General features: G+C 41.4%; 1 protein-coding gene across 1 annotated transcript in view; it reads left to right on the plus strand.

The window, feature by feature from the left end:
* The window catches only part of LOC308130384 (sterile alpha motif domain-containing protein 10-like), a 47,570-nt gene that overhangs the window by 16,327 nt on the left and 5,624 nt on the right, over positions 1–25,619 (plus strand). The window contains exons 2-4 of the mRNA XM_080496725.1: positions 3,890–4,074; positions 15,975–16,143; positions 22,957–23,097. Coding sequence (XP_080352851.1) covers positions 3,890–4,074; positions 15,975–16,143; positions 22,957–23,097 — 495 coding nt within the window. The remainder of the gene's footprint in view (positions 1–3,889; positions 4,075–15,974; positions 16,144–22,956; positions 23,098–25,619) is intronic.

The raw sequence follows: 25,619 nt of genomic DNA on the forward strand, positions 1-25,619 counted from the left end.
GGGTTAAATCTGGGTCTGGTGGAGTGGAAGAGTTGTAAATAGACCCTCGCTTTACCCCTATGCTCTATGGTACCAACAAATCGGGATCATTGGTAAAAGTAGTGGAGTTGGCAGTGTGGGTCTGGTCAGTGCTATATTTAGGACTTCAGATTTAATGTGTTTTACAGGCATGAAATCACTGTGTGATGAAGTTTCACCACCTTGACGATTACAAAGAAATGAGGGTGCCTGGGATTTTTTTTTTCCGCTTTCCGCTATTATAAATCTTTAACTACAAATAGTGAATGTTATCTTCGCATTGAATAAGAGGTGCATGGCGAGGAGGGATTTGATGCCAATAACATGCTGCTGGAGTGCACCATATCAGTCTCTCTGCGATGCCTTCAATCAGGTGGCTCAACCAGACGACTCGCCTAATTTCCCATGCGAGGAGATCCAGCAAACACACACGTGCACAAATGGACCCTAAAGTTGGTGCCAAGGTTATGCAAAAATCCAACTTCTACGAAAAAAGCCGACACAGCAAAATAGTACCCATGGGCTAATTTAGACGGTCCCTTTTGGAGTCAAATGAGTAATGTTCGGTGATGCCATGTTAATCTACTGAGGGATTTGGCTTGGAACGACCTTCCAGGGTGCCGTACCTAAGAGCTTAATTACCTTTTCAAAAGGGAATACCTCCGAGATTTAGCAGGCGCTCTGCACAGCAGATATGCTGCTCAGTCAAGAGGAGGTGATATGAGGTTACACTTCACTGGGCCGAGTCGTATTGACCTATCTACCCTTTGCACACACACACAAACACACACACACACACACACGCACGCACACACACACGCACACACACACACACACACACACACACACACACACACACACACACACACACACACACACAAACACCTGTCTGACACTTTGCCCTTGAGTCTGGCACTTTTACCACAACTCTTCTTCGTTTCCTCTGCAGGCTTGGGATTTGAGGGAGAGAATCTCCCCTGGAAAAAAAGAAAAATTCCACTCTATCATCTGATATCTAATTTCTTTTTCATCAACTTACTGCTGCTCATGAGACACATATCATACTTTTTCTTTTTATCCTGCCTCCCACAATTCACCCCTTTATCATCCCTCGTCTTCCCACCCCTCCCTCGACTGGAGGTGATAAAAAGTCACAGCAAGGGCAGCAGGAGATAATGCAACAGCAAGATAGTGACAAATGGGACAGTGGAGAATCGCTGGATGCCCAGGCCGATCAAGTATATGTCGAGACAGACAAGAAAGGGTGACAGATGACCCCTCCTGCTGACTGATGGAGGTGGTAATCACAATTAAAAAAAAAAAAAAAAAGATATGAAGACCTTTAACACAGCCAGATTATACTGAATTTGCATCTTGGCATATGTTGCAATGTCATTTCAAGAAACCTGGAAGGTATGGATATTTAATCGTCTTTGGTTGATTTGAAATTCTCCGCTGTATCCAGCGCCAGCAGGTTAAGCCAACCAAGTCCATTAAAGTTTGCAGAATGAGCACTTTGTCTTCGTTTTATGACTGCTGAAGGTGGCGAGCTCTGACACGATGGCAGAGATTGAGATTTCCACGAAAGGCGGGAGTCATTAGCCTGCACTTTTTCATGTTAAGAGCGATGTCTATAATGTGCATGTTCCCTGTCTAATAACTGTGAAGCTTTGTCTTTAACAGCTTGTGAAATGAAGCTGTTTCGTGGTCGATTAACGTGTCTGCTTTCCGAGCTCTTTTACCTCCAAGCGGCTTGATTGGGTTGCATGGATTCCGTGCTAATTTACGGCATGACTCCTCTCTCTTGTTTCTGTCTTATCTGTCTGGCTCTTGCTTTTTTGCACTTTCTCCGATCTCTTTTCTGGGAGATTGGCAGGTCTTTAGGGTTGCAAGGCGCTTAGCTTCCCATGTTCCTTCTTCCTGTCTCCTCCCCCTCAGTCTGACTGGCAGTAATTACATAAGGAAGGGCTTGGTTTGTCCCAACGACCCCAAAACCCTGACAGCCAGAAAAAGACAGGCTGGAAGAAAGCACATGGAGAAAAAGACGGGAAACGAGGAAGATGCTGCCTAAGAAGCTATAAAGAGGGTAACATATAGAATTCAGGAAGGCAGGAGTGGGAGAGCAGAGAGAGACACAGAGAGAGAGAAAGAGAAGTGGGAAGGGAAGGACGGGAGGCTGAAAAGGTTACACATCAGTGATTTCTGACAGGTCTTTTTTTTTTTTTTTTTTCTTTTCATCGCCGCCTTTTTTCCCCATTCGCCCATCATGGCTGTGTGAACTCTGTATTCACCACTGTTTTCCTGAACAGACTTTTATGCTGAGAAAAAAAAAAAAAATTCTCCTCCGATTCCTCTCAGCTGCAACCAGGTGTTTCCCACAATCCTCAGCTGTCATAAATAAGTTCTCAGTGGTCTTATGTGCATTTATGAAACGGGAATGAAAGTCTTGTTTCCACTTGTTGGTGGAGTTTGTTTGTTGTACTTGTCAATTTTCTTCTTGTTGAAAACATATATCTTACTTATTTGCTTATTTCATTCTTCTAAGACAAATAAGAAAATAGGACCAACTGTACTTTATTGAAATGACATATCCAACACAGAATAGATAAACAAATTTACGGGATTTTGTGCGTTGAGTAATTCGCTTAATATAGTTAGGAGAGTGAGGGATAAATTAAGTCATTCAAGCAAGGAAAATGTTGTTTTTTTTCCCCCCTCAAAGAATGCTTTTACATTGTTCGCTTGTAAAACGAGTTTTCGTATTAAAAAGTAATGAATGCAACATTTATTATGCTTTGTTCTACTTTTAGCTCTATCATCACCAGGCCTGTCAGCAACTGCATGTCCAAAGAAAATGAGAGCTCTGTAGGAGAACCCTTTCTGGTGCAGGACATGTTTGAGAGAACGCTGCACAAAAAGTCAACATTTTCTTAATACTTTAAGACTTTTACTCAGTTCTTAGTAGATGTTGTTGGGATGATGCATTGTAGATTTTGACTGCAACTTTGAGTGCACAATGTCCCTTTTCACTGAATTGGAGATGGCGAAGCTACAATGTAGAGCAATATTCTGGGTGATGTCTACATGCCTTCAGGAAATCCCTAGTTGTGTTGGTAAACAGGTATCTAATTTCAACTCATTTTATGTTAGTAAATACATTCCTTCTCTGTTTTTGATTCTGTCACAGGCTCACTTGACCTTTTTCCGTCTCTTCAACTGTCTCCTCTCCTCTTCTATTATCCACATTACATCACACGAATTTGTGCTTATGTAAATGGGGCAAAGGCTGCGTGTCTACCGCTTTGAAATAAATCCACAGCTACACATGACCCACCACAGTACAGTAGTTCTTTCATCTTGATGTGATCTGCAGAAGATGCCCTGTGGCTGTCACACAACTGTACTTTGACCTGGCGCTGGCAACTTGCCTGCTTTATTGTCTCACGTCGAACACTGCTGCGAGGATAAGAAGGTGAAAAACGCAGAGAAAGAGAAAGGGGGGGGTGTCCAATATTCATGATGCAGGATTTGAATAATCAAGGATTAATCTGGTGAGAGAGACACTGTTCCAGAAATCATGTGCAACCTGTGTAAATATGCACTCAGCATAATTGGAGATTGCAGTGAAGTAACACTGTTGCCCACCACCATCAACAAAATACCCATCTGTTAGTAAGTAGCTGTACCAAAGTCATGTAATGTAATAGAGTGAAAGCAGCCTGTCACGCTCTTGGAAGAGCATCAGTCATTTATTCTGTTGGTTTGTTGCTCAATTCACACTTTGAAAACCGTCTCAAATAAGGAAACACGGAGGTAGTCAGCGTCTCATCAGCCCGTCTCCTTCTGTTTTCTCTCTTCTCCCCATTCCCAGCGGCGTCCAGCTTCAGTTTTTGCCGTGCCTCCCTGGAGCACACGGTGTCTGCTGAGGAGCTGAGCTACCAGCTGCCGCGTCGCGCCGGAGGAAGCAACCTGACCTGGCATGATGGCCGTGGCCAGAAGACAGCACACACACGCACAGTCAAACTCCTGCAGCAGCCCGGCACAGAGGGCATCCAGGTATAAACACTTCTGCTGGTGAAAACAGCTCTGGGTTACCGGGGCTCAGGTGGCGGAGCACGTCGTCCCTCTCTTTCCAGAGCTGACGGCTTGACCCTCAGTTGCTCTCGTCCACATGCCCAATGATCTGACGAGGAAGTTGGTATTGATGGAGGGCGTGCACCTCGCGTGTCAGCTGTGCCACTGCTGACGTTTGACGATTGTTCAATGCTTTGAGGTGAAAATGCACTACATTTCTCATGAGTACTGCTTCTATTCTACAAAAAAAGCTTCTCAGGCTTGTGCATACTTGCTTTGATTGACTTATCATAGAAAAAAAACAACAACAAGTATAATGTTCATTTCACCCCATAGTGCTGCATTATTATCGCATGATTAAATTTCATACAACAGATATGTTGTTGAAATGACTGCACAGTTAATGACAGATAAACTTAATTTAGTGTATATTTTAAAAATCTACAACATCCTCTTTTTTAAAGACTAATGAGCATATTGGAGACAAACACATTCTTTGCATTACGTGCAAAAGTAAAACAAACTATGGGAACGTGAAATATTGTTCGAGTGCATTTAACCCTCCAGCTGTAGCTTGTAAAAATGTAGTTTTTAACTATATTCCAATATTTCTTTTAAATTAATTTGGTGAGGATAAAACTGCAAATGAAAAAGGGTCTTACACATAATCTTAAAATTTTGGACTATACTGTACTTCAGAGAAAGTGAATAGGAGGAACCATCTGAGAGATGAGACGATGTCCATCAGCACCTATGGTCTATTTCCTCACACCGTCTCAGAGTTGTAAGGAAGTCAAACTGTTTGATCTTGTTTGTAGTGTCTGCTGGTTTCACCTCACTGCCACCAGAGACAAGCTGTTTGTAGAAAGTGGAAATGGTACGAGCACTGGTACATCATGGCAGTGTTACGTAACATACTGTACAGCAACCTTTCTGCACACAATTATTATTTTCTCACCTAAATGAGGAAACAATACTATTTTTTCCACTAGTGCAAGTTTTTAACTAAAAGCACAGCAACATGTTCACATGAACTGAGAGAAAGGCTCTCGGCGAACTGCTCGGTGGCTCACTGTCTCTGTAGTTTAATGGAAGCACAGCAGCCAGAGCATCATTTACTTCCACACATCGCTTTGTACAAAATGCAATCCCATCTGTTATGCACCACACAAGAAAAAACAAAGAGAAAGGGGGGGAAAAAATAATCTATTTCAAGGCATTCTGCCCATGTTTGACCTAAAATAGCGAATGACACAACAGCCTCCTTTCTTTCTTCTACTCTTCAAATGAAACAGACCAGATAGCCCAGTGGAGGTCATTTGTTTCATCTCTCCTCTGCTTTAAAGAAAGTTTGCAACTGTGAAGCCATAAGACGAACATGCGCACTGCAAAATTTGTTCAATAATTCATAAAAGAGTGCCCCCTCAGCCAAAGCAGCTATAAAAGGCCTAATAAAAGACGAGTGGGAAGCTGTTTCCATGTGATTACACAGAGACTGGATAATTAAACCTCCTCTATACCATGAGAAGTAAGGCTTATCTCTTCCTTGTGGCAACAAGCTTCTTTATGCATTATTCAAGAAATGGAAAAAGCAGTCCAGCTCTCCCAGTCCAGCATGTGTGTGTGCGTCTGTGCACTTACAATATGTTGCAGTGTCCATTTCTGCATCAACAACATGGGACATTTATGTATTTTGCACTGTGCGTGCACATGTGCGTGTGCGTGTGCTTTATATTGATAGTTTTTTTTCTGCGTGTGTGTCCAGTTCTCTCAGGGGTGATGATTAGATTATTCTTCATTATGCTGCTTGTGCACACATCAGCTATAATGAGAAAGCCAGTTAAGTGAAACATAGCTCAGCTTCAGTATATAAGGTGGGGCCACTGGGAATCTTCCTTTCCCGTTTAACCAAGATGATAAAACACATTATGCACTGCTGTGCAAACCTCCTGTCAGGGGAGAGACAAGAAATGGTGACAACAGAGAGGGGAGTTTCAAACCTCCTTGTATATTGTAGTTCATGCATGCACAAACTCAGCTATTACCAAAAATATGCCCAGTGAAATGATCGCAAAAATATGTGTAAGGAGAAATAAATTCCCAAAGCCACCAGCAGATTCCTATGTATGTATTTTTTTTATTCACAAGAAATATAGAACAATACAAAGTGTTGAGTTCCTGTTGGAACATTATGTCTACCATTTTAAAAACCATGTATTGAAAGTGAATGTCAAGTAAATTGACACTGCAAACAGGTTAATATATGCAGTAAAGAAGAGATATTATGTCACCACGCCCCACCGCACCATCCGTGACAGCGGCAACGATTTCTTAAACTCAAGATGATGTTCTCATTTTTTCTTCTCACACTGTTGCAGGTGAATACATATATATGGAGACCAAATTGCTAATAGCATTTTTTCCACATTATGAGTAATTGTGTAGTTGGCACACCTTCTGTGCCAGTCCTGAGTTGGCTGCTGTTGAGGTAGCCAGATGGGATGAAGGGGGGGGGGGGTTTGTGGGCGGCTCATTTTGCTGTCTGACACTCAGCTTGTGGGTGAACCTTTAGATGAGGCTGGAGAATAGGTGGAATAACACAGACGCAATTTACCAAGTAGCAGCGGCCAATGTGCCTCCCCTTTCTGAAGCAGGTCGGAGCCTGTTACAGGAAGTAAAGCTCTTATTCACTAATTTGCCATGCTGGGTTGGCGAATAAAAAGGACCAGTCTGTGATTATTTTCCCCCTCTCATTACGGAGCCCAGTGGCTGAGCATCTGAGCTGACACAGACACAAAGGAGTAAGCTGGAGAAAAGAAAACATAAAAATAGGCTTCCAGAAGCGGGGAGAGAAATACTAAGATACTCTTTGAATATCTAGTTTTTAGTCATGATGATTAGAGTTTTCAATATAGTACAGTGATACTTTTATGGAATTCTCAGTTGACTCTTCGAGTGCAGTTGTTATATATTACATATTATATTATATTATATTATATTATTTAATGCTAATTATAACATTTTCCACTTACAACTCCTTTGACAGCATTCATTCACTTGTTGGAAGAAAGCAGGAAGATGCTTCTTTGGTTAATTATTAATGCAACTTTAACATTACTGGCTTTCTCTAACTTTAGGTTCTGTGGCATCTCTGTCACTTTAGCTCTGTGTCCATATTTCTGATTTTGTTGGATTGATTTTCTACTCCATTTTAACGTCCTGTCAACATGTCAATGTTGGTGTTGTTGTAAGCTTCAAACTGCAAAGCCACTGTGCCGATGTAGTAACAGTCCGGTGAAGGCTGGAGGATTGTAAAGAGAAACGATTCTTCCAGGCCGTGGTCTGTGTTGTCCTTGCTCTGCCGCTCTGTGTTTCTCTGCCGCCGTCCAAGACACATGTTTAACTCATGCTAAATAGAGAGCGTTGTGAAAATCCCATCTGGCCCTCTGTCCACCCACTGAGAGACCGTTTAGATTTGCATGTGTGCGAGACATTCATGCTCTCAGAGTCCCGAGGACAGCCAAAGGCAGAGCTGCACCCGGCTGTCAGAGGGTGACAGTTCACACACACTCGCACAAAGTAACTCGCACAGGAAGAGTCAAGTGGGCGCTCGCAAAAGCTTTTCAAACATTTTCAGAATTGCATTGACCCACTCAAACACACAAATGTACAAGGTTAGACTGAGCGACGGGGGCCACGCAGGTGATAAATGCTCCAGAAAGTGTTGAGTCAAGAGGGATGAGAGGAATAAAGGATCAGATGCAGGGAGAAGAGGGTGATTGGGCTACAAAAGAGCAGTGGAGGTTCATATGTCTGAGTCTTTCAGGATTGGAAAGGCCGACTGAAGGGCTGCTTCTGATGACAACGGAGAAAGAAAAAAAATGTAGCTCTCACAGGTCAGATTGGAGAGTGTGTCAGCGAGATCCAGGGCCACAAAAGATGTGATAGCAAAGAAGCGTACCAGGCAGGAATGTGTCAATTCAGTCGTTCAAAAGTCAACGGGCTCAGGTTTTGTTGGGTTGGGTTTTTTTTCCGCCCTCTGCTAATTGGCACAGTGCCATTGATCAGTCCTCGGCGGGGTGTGGACGTGTAGACACAGAGGCAGTCATTGGAAGAGAAGCGTTATCGGTCACAAAGACTGAATTTTAAGGATTCCCCCACGCTCCCCTGACTTTGAGCTAATCCTCCATTCAGCCTCTCAGCATGGCTGTGCACGTACACACAAAGTCACACAGAAATCCAGGCAGTAAATGGTCAAAAGTGGCTCAGTGTACAGAAATTGAGGCTGGAGGAAGATTGAAGTGAGGAGGGGCAAGAAAAAGAGGGGAGCAGAAGAATGGGGAGAGGGAGGGAGGGAGGGAGGGAGGGAGGGAGGGAGTGTGTCAGACATCCAGAGGGTAAAATTTATGAGGAGCAAGTGCAGGAGGTATGGGAAACATGATACAACAAAGTAAGCAGGGAAGGACAAATGAGCTGTCGGGGGGTACAAACAGAATGATCAATAGTAAAGTGGTGACAAAAAATAGTCAGTTAGTTGTTGGGAGTGGGAAAAAAAAGCTTTGTGACGAGGCAAGAAGATGAATCGACAGACAGAATAACATGAAGAATGAACTCAGTGAGTATATTGAGAAACCTTAAAAACTGTGTTTGTAATCCTTAAAATCCTTAACAAAACTGCGGTATCCATCAAGAATTAAAAGGAATAATTCACCATTGAGAGTCATTAACATTTTAATTCTCATCCTTGAAAAGAGTTTTATTGCATTAACGTCCATCTTTCAGTAAATTCTCATAGAGCTTTCAACAGACTTTCTCTTGTGGAGCGTCCAGTTGTTTGTTCGACGTTAACCTACAAGGACACAAGCCTTCACATTTTTTCAGACCTTCATTGATCCAACCGACTTCTCCGCTGCTTTATCTGATTCGGGATCTTTTGGGAGGACAGAAGCCGATCCCAGCTGACTGTAGGTGAAGGCAAGGTGAAAGTTATGCCTGGACAGGTCACCAGTCCATCACTGGACAAACACACACACTGACATTTACACCTCTCGGGGCAATTTAGCATCACCAATTAGCCTCAAATGCAGGGTTTTTTTCTTGTTGAAATGATTCTGACGTCATAGTTGAATCAATAATTGTAGGCTTCCCTTCCTTGAGGCAGTAAAGTAACCGTGACCCGAACCGTCTTTTGAGAGCTGGTTTGAGATGCCGCTCCTAATGAGCTTATAGTAGTCTGCAGCAAACACGTACTTCTAGGTTCTCACACCTGAGTTTGATTGATCTGTCAGGACAGATTTACTCTGAAACCTTATTTCTGTTACTTGAAGAAATGACAAGGTCCACGATCCTTCTGACGTTTTCAGTATTTAACAGGAGACGTCAGACAAGTTTACGAAAAGAATAACTGACATGTGGCAGCAGTTTGATCCTTCAACGTCGGCTCTCCTATCATTGTGAGGAAGAATCCTAGACTTAGACTTGTCACCCACTATTTGGAAACGAGCTGAATCCAAACCGTCACGAGACAGGTTATTTTTACTCAGCTGATGATGTTTTGGTGCGAGAGTGGTATTATAGCAATAGCTTGTGATGGCACATTTCCCACGAACGTGCGGTTTTTGCATATTTGATTGAGTGAATCTTGACAACAACATTGGAAACAACCAGTAGTAATTATAGGGTTGTTGAAGAGACATCTGTCATGGACAAACGGAAAGTGAGGATATTGTGTCAGGTGGCAGGTTCCTTTTCAATTCCAGGCTTTGTATTGTTGCGGAACATTTGCATGTTATTCCTCTCCCTCTGTGGCTTTCTACAGGCTTCTCCCCACAATCTAAAGGAAGTAGATATAAAATAAGACGATGTGATTTTCTGGTGTTTTTTACGGGACTATTTTGTCGTGAGGTGATCAGTGAGTAACTAGAGTCTCCACTGAGTGTATTTTTCTGATGTTGCTCTTTAAACTGATTAAACCACCGAGGAACTCTTGCGTAATAGTGTGTCATTAGTGAGATTTGAGATGCTTCCGGGCAGATTTTATTACCTTCTAACAGCTTGTGGTTTTCCTCTCTTTCCTGCGTCTTTATGCCAAATTAACCTGACTGGCCTCCGGCGTGGTGCTTTCCATCTTGAATAGCGAACCCTTCTATTTCCCCCCCAAATATTCTATAAAGAGAATTTATGTGCAACATATACGTGCCATATGTGCATTGGCTTCCCCTTTGTCGTCATTCTCATTAGAGTTTGACTCCATATAAAGGCTCCACCTTGTTTTTACCCCTATCACCTCCAGCTTCTTGCCCCCGATGCCTTCGTCCTCTTCTGTGTGTAATACATAAGGGACCTCCTCCAGCTGGACAGAAGTAGGTCTCTGGAGGAGTGGGGAGGTAGTAAAGGGTGAACAGGACTCAGGGACAACTGGCCAGAGGAGATATAGTCTGATGGATGGCCAACAAGCCAAGTGAGAAGAGTGCGGGAGGAAGAGGAGGAGGAGTATGACGGGAAGCTATCGTTCCATTTCCCTTCTGTCTGGCGCTTTGATGATGAAGGCCATTACTCACACAGAGAGTACCCTGTCCCACAACTCACTGTCTCCTCTTTCTTTTTGTCTTCACTCATCCTCCTTATCTGTCTGTCATCTTTCTTCCGCAGTCTGTCATTTTTCATTGTTTTTTTTGTTTGTTTTTGTTGTTGTTGCAAATATTAAATTAATATCAAGACAAATCTCAAATCATTTATTATCACAAGTCTGGCATTTACAAGCAACGATCTGTTTCTCTTCCCCAGACTTGTTGCGGTACTTAATGACCCCCCCAGTGGATCTAAAGTACATTTCATTTCTTATGTAATGAGGCAGCGCCTCTGAAACTGCCATTATTAAAGATAAGTTATTACAGATTTCGGGTCATCTTTTTGGGAGCATATGTGCTCCGTTTATTAAAATTTATTTTCCCTAACCAAATGGGTCCCTGGATTTTTATGAATCTACCCGCTGCATTTTTAACTATTCTCTCTGTAGTGGTGTTGATTTATGCTTTGGAGTTATTGCTTGAAGAGCCAAAGGGGAAATTTGTGTTTGTGCTTCTCTGCATGCAGAAGTGCAACAATCTGTGTGTGTGTGTGTGTGTTGCTTTCATATATGAATTTCTTAACTCGTCCTTACAGTCTGATTTTGATTTCTTTGTTTGTGGTTCTCCTCTCATGCTTATGAAAGCCTTTAACACGTGTCAGAGACGGTAGAACAGACATTCTGTTTGAATTTATGCGGCCACAATTACATTCAGATGGCTCATAGTGTAAGCTATAATACATTGCAGTAACTTTGACAGATGTTGTTTGACCTGAATCTATCCAAACATTGTCTTTCTGTGAACTTTAAAGTCTCATGAAGCTATATTAGAAAAAAAGAATACAAAAAAAAACAATTTATAGGTATTTGTGATATATCATAAAATGTCATTGTGATTTCTTACGAAGCAAAACATGGTGTAACTAATACTCTGTATTCAGGTTTTTGTGTTCAGAAAAAAGAGCTATAAACTGTGTGAATGATCATATTCAACAAATTGCTTTTTTTTGCCATTTTCTAAGCGGAACAAGCTCCACTCTTGACTGTTTTCGACGCATCTGCCTCATGTGTCTCTTAGTGGGAATGCCTGGAGCATTGATCCAGCTGAAACCAGGAGAAAAATACTTCCTGCCATACAGAGAGCAACAGGTCCTCTAAAATGCATGATAACTTTATTCTTTGATTGAAAGAAATTTAAATGGTCAAACCAGAAAAATCTGAACATGAATGTGTTTGATATACATTGGAATCAATCATAAAAAAAAACATCTCTGCATTGAAATCGATCCGTCCGTCACATTATTTGAAATGTTCTCGTGTTTCTTACATGTGATGCTACAGTTAGCAGGCGGAGAACCTTGTGCAGTTTGTCATCCGACAAAAACCTTTAATTCTCAATAAAGTACATTGAAGCTTTCTTTCTCAAATGAATTGTTCTTTCTTCTTCCATAATTTGCGTGTTAATGTTTAAGTCCGTGATCATTGCAACATTCCACCCCAAAAAATCTGCCCATTGTTATTATTGTACAAGAAGACTTGTAGCCCTTCAACTTACAGAATTATAACCTTCATGTTTACTTGTGAGCAAATGAGCCGCAGAGTTCTTCACCACCATTTTTTATATGACTAAACTGTCTAAAGTTTACCATACAAGTTTGCTACAGATTTTGCTGGCTCCACTCACCCCAGTATTTACACAGTCATTTGTGGAGTTGCAGCTCTGAGACTTCTTCAAATAGACTTCTTCATCTCATTAAATTTTCTTCACGAGAGATCTTTTCCACACCTCTTCCATCTCTTTCTTAATTGCTGATTGTGTGTGAGCAGTAAATTGTGGCTATTAGACCGGCCTTGGTGCTCCACTGAGTCTGAGTGAACATATGCGCGTGATTAAGAAATGAGTAAACACTTGGAGCAGAGAAATAGAGTTGTTTTCAATTAAGACACACAGAGAAGAAATCACCTGGCGACTTAGAGCCAGAAATTACGAGTGCTGGTTGGTGCTTTAACCGACAGAGGGAGTTTTCATGACAGAGAAGTTATGAGCTTGTAACTATCACGTGTTGAACGTGTTCTGGAAGCGTGTCGTTGTTGTTGTTGTTGAGTCCTAATTGAGAAATCGTTTAGGGACAGTGTGGAATATGTAGAGTATGTTCAGGTTGTATTTGTGCCTATGGCATTGCAGCACAGATAATCCCTCTAAGAGCAGTCAGTTATGGACGGGAACATTTGGCAGCGGTTCTCTGTTTTCCTGTTGAATATTAGCCAAAGCCTTTGTCGCAGAGTTGGCTCCGGCGCAGCCTGTGAATGAATGGATTAGAAATGAGAGTAAGCCACAGAAGAGAGTGCGCTGCGGGGACAAGGAGATGGTTGTGTTTTCAAAGCCCAAATGAGCTGCTTGGGACATTATTAATGTCTATATTACAATGCTTTTGATGGGACCAAGTGTATATTGTAAATGAAAGAAATTGCACTGTTTACAGCTTGTGCTTTTTTTTTTTTTTTTTTTCATAATTAAACAACGTATTTTAGACTATAAAATTGAAATTCCTGTTATTATCATTGTTCATGAAACAACCTGAAAGCTTTTAGTGGTTCTCGCTGCTTATGCAAAGTGAATGAACATAGAGTATATAATTAGTAAGTAAAGTTGTGGGGGATTTATATTGGCCACATGGAGTTGAAGCGTTTTTTTCACTCTGTCGGTTGAACTTTTAACGCCTTTATCTCTTTTCAGAAGGTAGCGTGGAGAGCTCACGGCGTCCAGGGTGGAGGCCCTGAAGACAGCGCTGCCTTGTTTTGTGGCTGTTCACTGTAAATAGAGGAGATTCGTGGTCGCTTCACTATGAACTTTGCCACTGAACTAAGATCTTTGTAGTGTTAATGTCCATTTTATTTGTCAGACCATCATCTTGAACATCTCAAAACACTGTTTTATAGTTGTTTTTTTCTTCTTCACATAAACACTTTTAGTTTGAATGGAAAATATTGATGTTGAAAACAGTGACAAATTGTTACGCTCAGGGGAACCAGCCTTTTATCGTTGCAGTTCCTCTAACATGTCTAACAAATGTTCAGTGTCTGCAAAGATTATTTGAAGAAGCGAAAGAGTAAAACATCGGATTGAAAGGAGCCGACAATGTCCTGCTGATGTTGTGGTGACTGCAAAATGAAAGTGCTGCTGTGGGAGTTACCTTTGGAAAAATACCACACTGCTTACAAAATAACACAGTGTCAGCTCTACACTGAGGAAAATTACATATTGAGTGTAATTACTGTATCAATATAAGTTGTTGACAGATGGCGAAAGAGCCTCATTACAGTTCAGGATCACAATAATGGACTCAATGGAAAAAATATAGTGATGCAGTAAAAATGGATGATTTACATGCTGCTCTACAAATCTGCACAGGGCGAGACAGTGAAAAACCAGTTGATCATTTGTTTGTTCCTTCATGGCTGTGAGCGTCAAGTGCCTTTGTTACCCAATGATTTGTGCTGCACTTCCGTTCTTTTTGTGAATTTCATTATTATCACACAATATCAAGCCATAACCATGTCAAATTGCTGAAGGTCAAAGATCAACAATATGCTATTGTACATGAGAAATACCCCTGCAGGCAACACAATGTATCATAATTTAATGAGTTTCTTATATTATACTCTTTTTTTTTTTTTTTTTTCGCACTCGGCACATTTTTTCATTTGGGGCTTACTTTGTTACCAGAAGGGGTTTTGTTGCAAACTGCAGCATCCCAGCGAATTTCCCACTGATGAGAAAATCCTGCATGTTGCATATTTAAGCAAGCGACGCCAATTACAAGGCGCTGAAAAAAAGCAATAAAAAAAAGCAATGTTGTAAATTGCATCATGTTGTACCTCAGGAAATTAAAACAGGAGTGCACACACACCCTCACTGGATCTGCCTTGATAATAGTTCTGTAACATAACATTCAGTGGAGAACCAATCAGCCGCGTTCACCACTAACAGGTGAAGTAAATACTGTAATTATTTCCCCGCTGAAATGACGTCTGGGTAATGAGGGAAGGTATTAAGCTTCTTGTTTTGGAAGCAGGAAAAAGAGGATGTGTAATGATGTGAGGGACTGAGGCCACGTTTACACGTACCCAGGTATTTAAAAAAAAATTCATATTTCTCTGCGTTTGGGCCGCGTATTTACACATAAAGGCAGCTATGAGTCACCAAACACAACTACTCCTGAAATCTCCAGCCACAGTGGAGATTTCTAAAAACTTCACGTCTCCCTTTGCATCTAAAGGGGGGTAGGCGGAGATTTACATCACAATTTGTATTTTTTTCAAGTATTCTGATTGGCTATCATGGTTTCATGCTTCTCGTTACACTGCCCCCTACAGGTTTGGCCTGCTCATAGTGTATATGCAGTGATTAATATATGATGTGTATTGTCCATGTCAATGAACTTTCTTTGTAAAGAGGGGAAAATATAAATTTTTGTAAAAACCCGAGGTCATGTAAACATGCTCTGAGTAAGGAGGCACATTATGGATGTGTATAGACAACTGGATCAGAACATTTTTGAGAATCTGGATCTTGTTAGTGGTCTGTGTCTGCCATGGTTATTGTACCAACTGGTGAACCAAAGGCAGGAGCATGTGGTTGAGTGTGGTTTGTGTGGAAATGGATGAAATGCAATAACCAGCTGGGCTTGGAAACTCTCTTTTTTTTTTGCTGTTTTGACCATTGCCGTACACCAAGAACACCCATCCTCAGAAACAATGGTCTCTGGTAGCTTTGGTCCCTTTCTTCTGGATTATGCCACCTGAAATTGTTCAAGAAGTATGTGACAATGGGTTTTAAGTGATCCTATTCCAGTCAAGCAAGTTATGAGTCCGATTGGGGGGCGAGACCACCGTCCAACTGCCAAGATGCTAATGTCTGCTAATGCCTTGGTGCCAGGCTCCACAAAATACCTTTGAAAGATGTGATACAATCCTTGAATTGATAGGTTAACCCTTATGTAGCAGGAAAAAAGAGACTTAATTTTTCACTATTACGATCCTCTGAGGAATCCATGTTGTACTAGATTGTTTACCAACTTGAGTTAAAATTTTTGGATCTCAGTCCTCTACATTTATCCATCGTCGATACCACTTTATTAAACAGGGCGCTGGAGCCAATCCAAACGAACAATGTGTGGAGCCACAAAGACAAAAACAGACTCACATTAACATATGTTGCTAATTTAGAGTTGCCAAATCAACCTTGTTATGACTGATGGGTGAACACGACCACAGTGATTGAATCTTCTTCTCCTCGTGTTTTGTGTTTCAGCTGCGCCCGGGTGAAGCCTTCACTGTGTACCACACCAGTCCAACATTGTCCTGTCTGTCCAAACCAGTGGTGCTGTGGACTCAACAGGACGTCTGCAAGTGGCTTAAGAAACACTGTCCTCACAACTACCTAACCTATGTAGAGGCCTTCTCCCATCACGCCATCACAGGTACTGTGCTCCCACACACGTTTTCAACCTCAGTTTTCACTGAAACCCTCAGTGTGAGACATAAAATTGACTCATGTGGGTTCTTGCTGAGCATGTTGCCTGGTGTTAATATCCTGAGGGCTTTTCCACTCTCCTCTGCTCCTTTCAGAGCAGCGCTGCCGGGTTGTACTAAGACATTGCAAACCAATGCCATAAAAGGCTTAACAAATCTCACACAAGTTTTATTTTTAGGTCTGTGGTTCCACGGCTTAGCTTTTTCAGCTGGAAACAGGTTTACACCCAAATCTCTGCAAAGGAGATTTAAAAAGCATTCATGTGAGGTAACGAAAGGAGTGCGGCCTATTTTTGGAGAAGAAAAGCAAAGCGGCGGAAAAAATTGGGGGTTATCGTGTTTTGAGTTCAAACAATGCACTCGCACAATTTTATTTGTCACCAAGCCCACACAAGAGCATGCAGGTGCTCACACACACGCACGTACTGTACACACACTCTGCACACACATGAGTAAGTGGACACAAATGCGTATGCAAATTAACACACACGTTCATGCACACACCACCTCAGCCTGGACAGAGCAGACGGTGGAGCTGTTTCTTTTTCAGTGTCTCACAGAGAACAGATTGCTGCCTCAGGGTCACTGCACACACACACACACACACACACACACACACACACACACACACACACACACACACACACACACACACACACACACACACACACACACACACGCACAGGCACATGCACATGCACGCTTCTGGGTTAACGTTGCTGTCCTAACTTCAGCAGCTCTGACCTGATCATTTATATTTATGCAGTCTCAAAACAAGTGAGGCTCTGATCCAATTATTCATGTATTCATCGTGTATTCACTTGCTGATGTCCAGCTGGATTTCATCTTCCTCTTTTTATTAGCTCCTCTGTTTTGCTGTGCAAATGTAGGGTGAATAAGTGTTGTTGTTTTTTTCTTTTTTTCTTGTAGATGCATACAGTCAGCATCAAACTGCTGGAACAATAAATGGTCCACACGCAATGTGTCTTCTTTTTTTTTTTTCTTATTGAAGGATGTTGGTCTCCACACACAGTCAAGAGATGAACTCTGTGTCTGGATCACATTAGTGCAACGACCCACAAGTAAATGTGTCCTCCTCAGTCTCTCAGTCAGGGTGGAACAAGCTGTCTGAGCAGATCAGTGCAGCCTCCACTGTGTCTCTGGATTTTACAAGTGATTTTTTTGCATAGCCAAAAAAATAAATACATTTATATATATATATATATACACACACACACACACACACACACACACACACACACACACACACACACACACATACAATATCGTATCACGTACTTATATACATTATATTTGTATCGTCAGTAATAGCAGTTACAGTCATATTTAAATCAGTGGAACAGCGTGGCACAGACCATGTGTAATTCACTCATGACTCATTGTTCATTCACTGAACAATGTCTGAAAGGCCTGTGATAGTAAATAATCTCACCATTTGTTTTCTGGCCTCAATTATCATTGGATTAGAGATATTTAATTTCTTGTGTTAATTTGCCACCCATCACTCTGTGTATCATAAATGTTATTCTATCACAGACATCTTTATAAATAAGAAGAGCCAGGTGTTGACGAGAACAGAGAAACCAAGGGACATGTCCAATATAATATCAAAGTTGAGAGCTAAATCATTGAAAGTTCAAAATACACAAAGTCAGATGCTCCCTCTTTACAAAAGATATAGACTTAATGAAATAATATAAAATGCTAATGCTGCTCATTATTTTGGTCTAAACTGTCAAATGTGTACACTGTAATGTACACTTCAGAACTAATTGCTTTGACTTTGTTTATATGCTGATGATACCGGTAAATACTTTCCACATAAAGATTTGGATTTCCTAGTTTTTTTTTCTCAAAAACATTTTAAATGCAGGATTTCTGCTTGTAAATAGTATTACAGTGACTACGTGCTTCTTTTGCTAATCAGGGCTGCCTGTAGCAGTTTTTGATAAATATAATGCCATTATAGATAATCAAATAATTCCAAAATGCAAATAAACTGCTCTCTTATTTTTGTAACTTGTTTAATAGAAAGTAATTATTACACAGCAGCTGATATATTTAAAATTAGCCACCTCAAGCGAGCGGTCTCCACTTCTTTCTTGAAAGTGAAGGAAAAAGTCAGGCCGAGCGCAGGAAACAGTGAGATAGTCACATAATGTCTTCTTTTAAAATCAATCATTTCCTCATTCTGAAGTTAGACGGTGTCGTTTATAGTCAAGGATCTGAGTACTTCCTTTGCCACCGCGGAAGACGGGCATGTGATTTAGTGGCAGAAGCCGTTTTACCCTTGCTTTAAAAATCTGATCTGAATCCAGATGAGCTCTCTGAATAAATGACTCCTGATGTCGATCATTCACACGAGGTGATTTTATTCTGCGCATTATTTCTTCGCCGCATTCTTCCCACGTTGAAATACTACTGGAGGCCAGCAGGTTTGGAGTCAGTTAACTGATAACCGGCTGTCCTCTCTGTGTGTGTGTGTGTGTGTGTGTGTGTGTGTGTGTGTGTGTGTGTGTGTGTGTGTGTGTGTGTGTGTGTGTGTGTGTGTGTGTGTGTGTGTGTGTGTGTGTGTGTGTGTGTGTGTGTGTGTGTGTGTGTGTGTGTGTGTGGCTGCAGGATTCACACATTTCATTTACTGATTGAGATCAAAATGAGATAGACCACATCCAACTGTGGTGTTACAGGCTGGATTGAATAGTGGTCTCTGCTATATTTGCAACCACATTAGCATTCCATTTTCCTTATCAAGATAGTATATCTAATTTCAGGTGTAAATGACAAATAGTGCAGATAGGATGGTGATACAGGGGAACAGGCAGCATGCTCCAAAAGTCAAATGACTAATGGTTAAACAGCAAATTTGGCCATAAGGCTATACACTTAACCTTGGTGACATTGTTTATACAAGCCTGTCACGCTGCATGTAAGCCTTCGGGGACCTGGACTGCTGCACTCTCAAAGGTTTACACTAAAAGTTGTCAGTATATAAGGAAGTCTTTATCTTTTCGGGCTGCTTTAAGAGTCATTATTGTCCAAGGGCCAAGGCAGAACCGCTTCCCATTTGCCCAAAGACGTTGTTAATAAGCAATTTATTTTGAAGCCAAATTGAGAGAAGCGATCTCCATTGAAACAGCCTTTGTTTTTGTGTCTCTTTCCTCCCTTTGACAGCATACTTTCCCTATCTGCAGGCAATTATTAGGAGCTCTATTAAGGCTGTCTGCAGGGAATTGATTTGAGCTCCATTCATCTGCTTTGTCTCATTTCTACGCGCACGCACACACACACACACACACACACACACACACACACACACACACACACACACACACACACACACACACACACACACACACACACTGAACAAGGGCAGTGGTTTTTCTAGGACACGCCGGTTCGGCTGTTGGCAAGCACACACTGGAGGGCTTTAGTGGAGATGGGGTGAAGAGGTTGACGAGTGTGTGCACTTGTATGGAAGTGTGTGTGTGTGTGTGTGCGCGCATGTGTCTGTATGTGTCTACCGAATAGAAGGCAGGAACAGTGCACAAAATGAATCGAAAATGATTGTTGTTGTATCCCCAAGACAGCCGTGCTCACACAAATTGGGTTATTTGACTCAGTGTGCTATAAAACACGGAGCACCTGGACTCTGAGGAGAAGCGAATAATCTACCTTTAAACAACCTGTGCACACACACACGCATACACCAGACAACCACACTAACCATTCAGCTGTGATAAAAGCTAACTGGTTTGTCATGGATTTGTCTTCCTGTGAGTGGAGCCACGCCCACAGGTAGCAGGACTGTGTTTTATTCAAGTCCATCTGGATATGAGGTGCAGAATGGCTGGCAGTTCTGTCCTCATTTGGCCTGTCTGTTTTCCATCAGAGCTATACATCATATCTGAGACAGCCGAGATGTGAGGGAAAAAAAGCATAATAATTGCGCCTTTCAGATATAATGTTCGGCCGCCTGTCAGCCTCGCAGAAAACAACCATCATTCAACTGTAACAAAGGATGTTTAACCAAAGACTTTTGCTCAGTGTTGTATCCATGTAGATGGTGGAAAGTTATTCTCTACTATCAGAGAAACTGGTTTTAGAACTTCTCAATGTCAAAATTTTCATCATTTAAAGTGAAGAATGCTTCTTTTTGTCAACTGTTTTCTTCTAGATCACACGCACGCACGCACACACTTAGATATATAGGCATTATAAAGGTTATTGCTTTGTAATTTACCTATATGGCTGTCGAGAAAGGAGAATTAATGTCTGTGTTTCCCGATGTGCATGTTGTGGGCCAGTAACTCTTTCTCACTCCTCACATCTGCAAAAAGGCATCCCAGCATATATCAGGTCTACAAGCACAAAGCTCCCTGAGCTTGTCAAACAATGTTTTTTTGGTTTTTTTTGTTGGGTTTGAATTAATCAATGAAAAAATGCTGACTGAAGATAAAAAGTAGACTTAAGCCACCTGAAACAGAGCTAATACTACGCTTACCCTCATACCGCTCAGTGTTCATGGCCCGATACATTTTTGGGATGCTTTTTCACAACCGTGAAGTGAAGAATAAAAAGTATAGTTGGGTCACAGATCAACAATGCATATATTATTCTGAGTGACATATGCCTGGCTGAAATAAATCCAACTTTAAGCTGCTAAAGATAATGTGGCTTGGGACTTTTGTTTTAACAGAAGGCTTTTAAAGCACTTAGTCAGACCTGGATCCTCTGAGGGTCACAGCAGAACTACATCGGTCTACTGTAGCTCCATCACGCTCAGAAATATGTTCTCTGCCATAAAGCCTGTTATAAAAATGCAGACTGGCCTTCTATTAAAGGTATTTATCTTTCATGGGAGAACAGAGGACGTAGGACTCAAACTCTCTTTTCATTTTACGCTTGCTTGCCCCCCCCCACCCTCTCTTTTCTCTTTCTTCTTCCTCTCTTCCACCGCTCTCATCCCACAGATGGACTTCAAGCTGCTGTGGGTAAATAAAAGAACAATTAACAGGGTTTATAGTGGAAGAGGAAGACTGGGAGAAACAAAGAGAGGGAGTGTTCAGTCTTTGGATGAAGTACACTGCAATACTGGCACGCATACATTACCTGGAAGACTTTTCCAGTACAGAACAACACTGATACGGAAAAATCCAGAGATACAGAGGAAGTGCTGGTGTTCAGGACAAAGAAATGGGAATGAGTGGAATGTGATATGGAGAGGGAGCTGCATGAGTAATGAGTCTAATTATGATTTGGGTGTCGTGCAGAGCTGCTGCAGGTATGATGGATTCCTTTTCTTTCCACTCTGGTGAAGGACATTGCTCTCCTAACCAAACCTGCGCGCCTTCATGCAACTTCACTTTTTTTTTTTTATGCCAGTCCCTGTTTGTTTGAGTACAGCTTGGCTGTAAAAGCTGTTTACTGTGGGTAATGGTGTGTGTGTGTGTGTGTGTGTGTGTGTGTGTGTGTGTGTGTGTGTGTGTGTGTGTGTGTGTGTGTGTGTGTGTGTGTGTGTGTGTGTGTGTGTGTGTGTGTGTGTGTGTGTGTGTGTTTTTGTTTGTAACTGTAAAACTGTAGTAAAACCAGACAGAAAACAACCAGCCTGAATAATGCTCGCTGTGCCAGCACTTTTAATGCGACCAACTGGAGGGCATCACTGCTAATTGGAAAATAAACACCTTACCCATTTAGGTAAATTAGATTGTCAATCTACAAGTGAAAGCATAAGTTCGACCGCACACTGCAGTCCTGTCAGATACTATCCACATGTGTAATTCTCAAAACATGGAATATCGGAGAATAAATTCAAAAGTACCTGAAAGCAGAGAAATTGATCAGCGTGTGTGTGTCTGCTGGTCATTACAGTGGACACCAGGACTTCCTCAATGTCGCACATTGACATGAACCTCTCATCACCGTCAAAAACATTGAAGAATTCCTACAGACTGAAAGTTTAAGTTATCGCCCAAAACGGGCAGAAGCACTAATTTATTCCACATTATAAGACAATCTTCTGCCATAAAATCAAAATAAATCCATTAAACCTAGTAGTTACATGATTAAAGCTTGTGGATAAAAAACAAAAACATAAACACCCTCATCGTGTTTTGAACTCAAACACATTTTATACTGTACTGAGATGTGTCAGACTATTTCTCAGATTTCTGCAAAAATAATGAATCTGTGATCTGCCTACAACGCAGGGTTAGGTGAGTGATACCCTCCCAAACCTAGATAAGGGAATAAATCTCAAACAGACGAGAATGGGGGAAGTATGAAATTATTTTAGCTTTGTGTCTGATAATACTGCAGGCAGTTAGATGTTCAAAACTGAATAAATCAAATGTGAACAACGGCCTGCTAGAGAATAAATTACATGTGTCCATACTCGGTAGCTTGCAGTAATTGATGAACAGCTTTCTAAAGGTGAGAGCCAATGTCTGCACAGCGGGGCAGGAACGCTTGAGAGGGAGTTGGGCGTGACTCCTACAGCAGGAATGTTTGAAACCTGTCGCCTCCCATCAAAAGTAGTAAAGCTACTCAGTACTCAGGTGCATGCGGGAACCCGGGGCCCCGTCATTCACGCTTTTTGTGCTTATCAGGTTGTTCACCCGTGAATTAATTCCCAGCAGTTGAATTAAATGACACACTGTTTTGGTATTATGATCATTTTTGTAGTTTTGGGGGTTTAAAAAAAACAAAAAAAACAAACTTCACCCATTCACTCCTCCTGACAGGTCGAGCACTGCTGCGTTTGAATGGAGAAAAGCTGGAGAGGATGGGAATCGTCCAGGAGACACTAAGACAAGAAGTCCTCCAGCAAGTCCTCCAGCTCCAGGTCAGAGAAGAAGTGCGCAACCTGCAGCTCCTTAGTAGAAGTAAGTAGCTGTTTATGTTTTAGACCTTTGTGTGCATTTCAGTGAAAGACGAGGAGGACCCCGAGGAGCACGGAGAGAAGAGTTTGGACTGGATCGATTGGGTAAAAGCAGAGTGAGACCATGCTGTGACATACGTGGAGTTCAGCATACAAGAGCAGTTTTTGAGGCACGGGGGTTTTTTATTGATGGGACGTTTTGATTTGCTGCACTGCCTCTGCATGATGGCTTCAGTAAACACTTTTATTATCCAGCCATCAATAAACCAGCTCAGTCAGTCACTGCTGACTTGAATCGAGGCGATGTGACTGGGTAAGCATCTTCCTGCTGAACTGACGGTTATGGGTCAAGAAAATGGTTTAAAACTCGATTCCAAGCCCACTGTTTTGAAACGGTTTTGTAATTCCTACAAGTTTCAGAAGAAATTGTTGCTTTGAACTGTCAGAAAAAGCAACATTAACAATTCAACTTTATTAAAGTCTTTAATCCTCAAAAAGACGCATTTCATGATGCTGTGAAGAGCTGTGGCGTTTTCCCCCACCAGTTTTCAGGATTTTGTATTCAAAGCCAACCTTGCTGCTATTTCTCTCAGCTTTTCCTTTGGGCAACATAATCTTCAAGATCATGACCTATATTCAGCAGAAGCAGCATCCTGGCTGAGCACAGTGAGCCAAGGAGAGGAGCTCTGCAGCAGAGAAGCAAGCTTGTACCTTTAGGAGGGTTTTTTTTCCAGCAAAAGAAAAAAAAAAAAAGCAGTTTGGAGGTTTGTGTGTAAAATAAATAAATAAATGAATCAAATCAGAGCAGTCTTACTTTACATACAAGCTGTCAAATCAGACTTGAGTTGGGGTTTTTTTTTGCCATAAACTCGTCATTATGAGTGGAGGACTCTTACAATCAGCACTCACGCTCTGTGAAGAGGTCCTTGTTGCTTTCAAAGCTCACGGTCTCACATTTCCATCAGACGTAATTCTGTCAATAATACGATGTTTTGTGCATCGTCATACTTTGTGCGGATGGACCTAAAAAGTAGAATGCAACAGACAAGTTAGTTTTCCTTATAATTGAATTCAAACAATTAAACGTCCACATATTCCACATATATTTAGCACTTTTTAGTCATAAGTCACCACTTCTTAAGACACTTTACATTACAGAAAATGGCATAAAATGGAGAAACATCATGAAAACGGTCATAAAAAACACATCATAAAAGAACTTTTTCACCAACTTTTCACCAATATTAAAAAATCTAATCGACCTATGTTTTAGGCTTGAATTCTTTTTTTTAGTAATGTCGACTGTGTGGATTCAGGAAAATACAATCTAGATAAAGAGGGATTTATCTCCTAATATCAGTGAAACCACATAGTAGGACATTTAAAGGGCCTCCTGAGTGTTAGATGACCTTTAAGAAATCAATATAACTTGAGCCATTTGACGACACAACATGAAAACTTAAGATTTAAAAAAAAAAAAAAATCTCAATAATGTCAGTCTGAGAAATTATGGCTTTGTAATTTACTGTATCAGGAAAAAGTGATTAAGGATGCCAAATGCAATTATTATTAGAGGAGAAAATGTACCAGAGGAAGATGAGCCAATATGTGCCGGACTAAACTGGACTGCAAGTTAATTACAGAAAAAACTAACGAATGAAAGTCCTTCTGGGTTGGATGGTTATGAATTTAAACACGAGGTTAAAAACAACAAGCCAAAAGGCCTTTTGTTATGCGATTGACAAAACCATCTCACTGTCGTCTCTTTTGCACTGGACTAAACTCGTATTTAAATGAAGGCTCAGATGATTGATGTCATTCTCATATTGCTTGATCATATCAATACGTCACTTTTAGCTCACACTTTGCAGTTACATCATGAGAACGGTTCTTTCAATGAAATTTATGCCAATCAAGAAAGGTGAATTAAATGTGAAAATTCATTAATGCAAGTGACTGCTAAGGAGGAAGAATTAAATTGCTGTTGGCCACTTCTATTAACTGAGCAATGCAAATGTAATTTCCCAGTCCAGCAAGCGCTGACTCGGGGCTATAAGGCCAAGCTAATTTGGTGGCCTCATAAAACACCTGAGCTTCACGGGGTTGGAGGATATTCGGAGGTGATGAGTGGAGGACGAGGTGGGCACCTTTCGGAGAAGTGATAATGGGGCAGGCTTCAGTGTTTTCTGTGAAATAGGAAGCGTGACGATGAGGAGGGTGACGAAGGTTCAAGGTCCTGGTGCAACTTTTACAGTTTGTTGCTCAATGATGAACTTGTGATTATCTGTTGCAGCTTACACTGCGATCAACTTCAGGCCGCTACTGGCATCAACTTTCTTCCCCCAAAACCAAACACCTGATGCAGTGTGTTCACAGTCATGCTATTTTATGTTGCTCTGCCTTTATTAGATAGTGACAGAGAAGCGGCCTTGTGTCAGACTATAAGTGAGTACTTTTTGGTTTATTGTCAGCATCACAGCCACAGAAGCGCCACATATCTCAGAGCATTAGCCACAGAGCTCCGAG

Source organism: Blennius ocellaris (assembly GCF_963422515.1).
Source record: "Blennius ocellaris genome assembly, chromosome: 5".
Classification (NCBI taxonomy): domain Eukaryota; kingdom Metazoa; phylum Chordata; class Actinopteri; order Blenniiformes; family Blenniidae; genus Blennius; species Blennius ocellaris.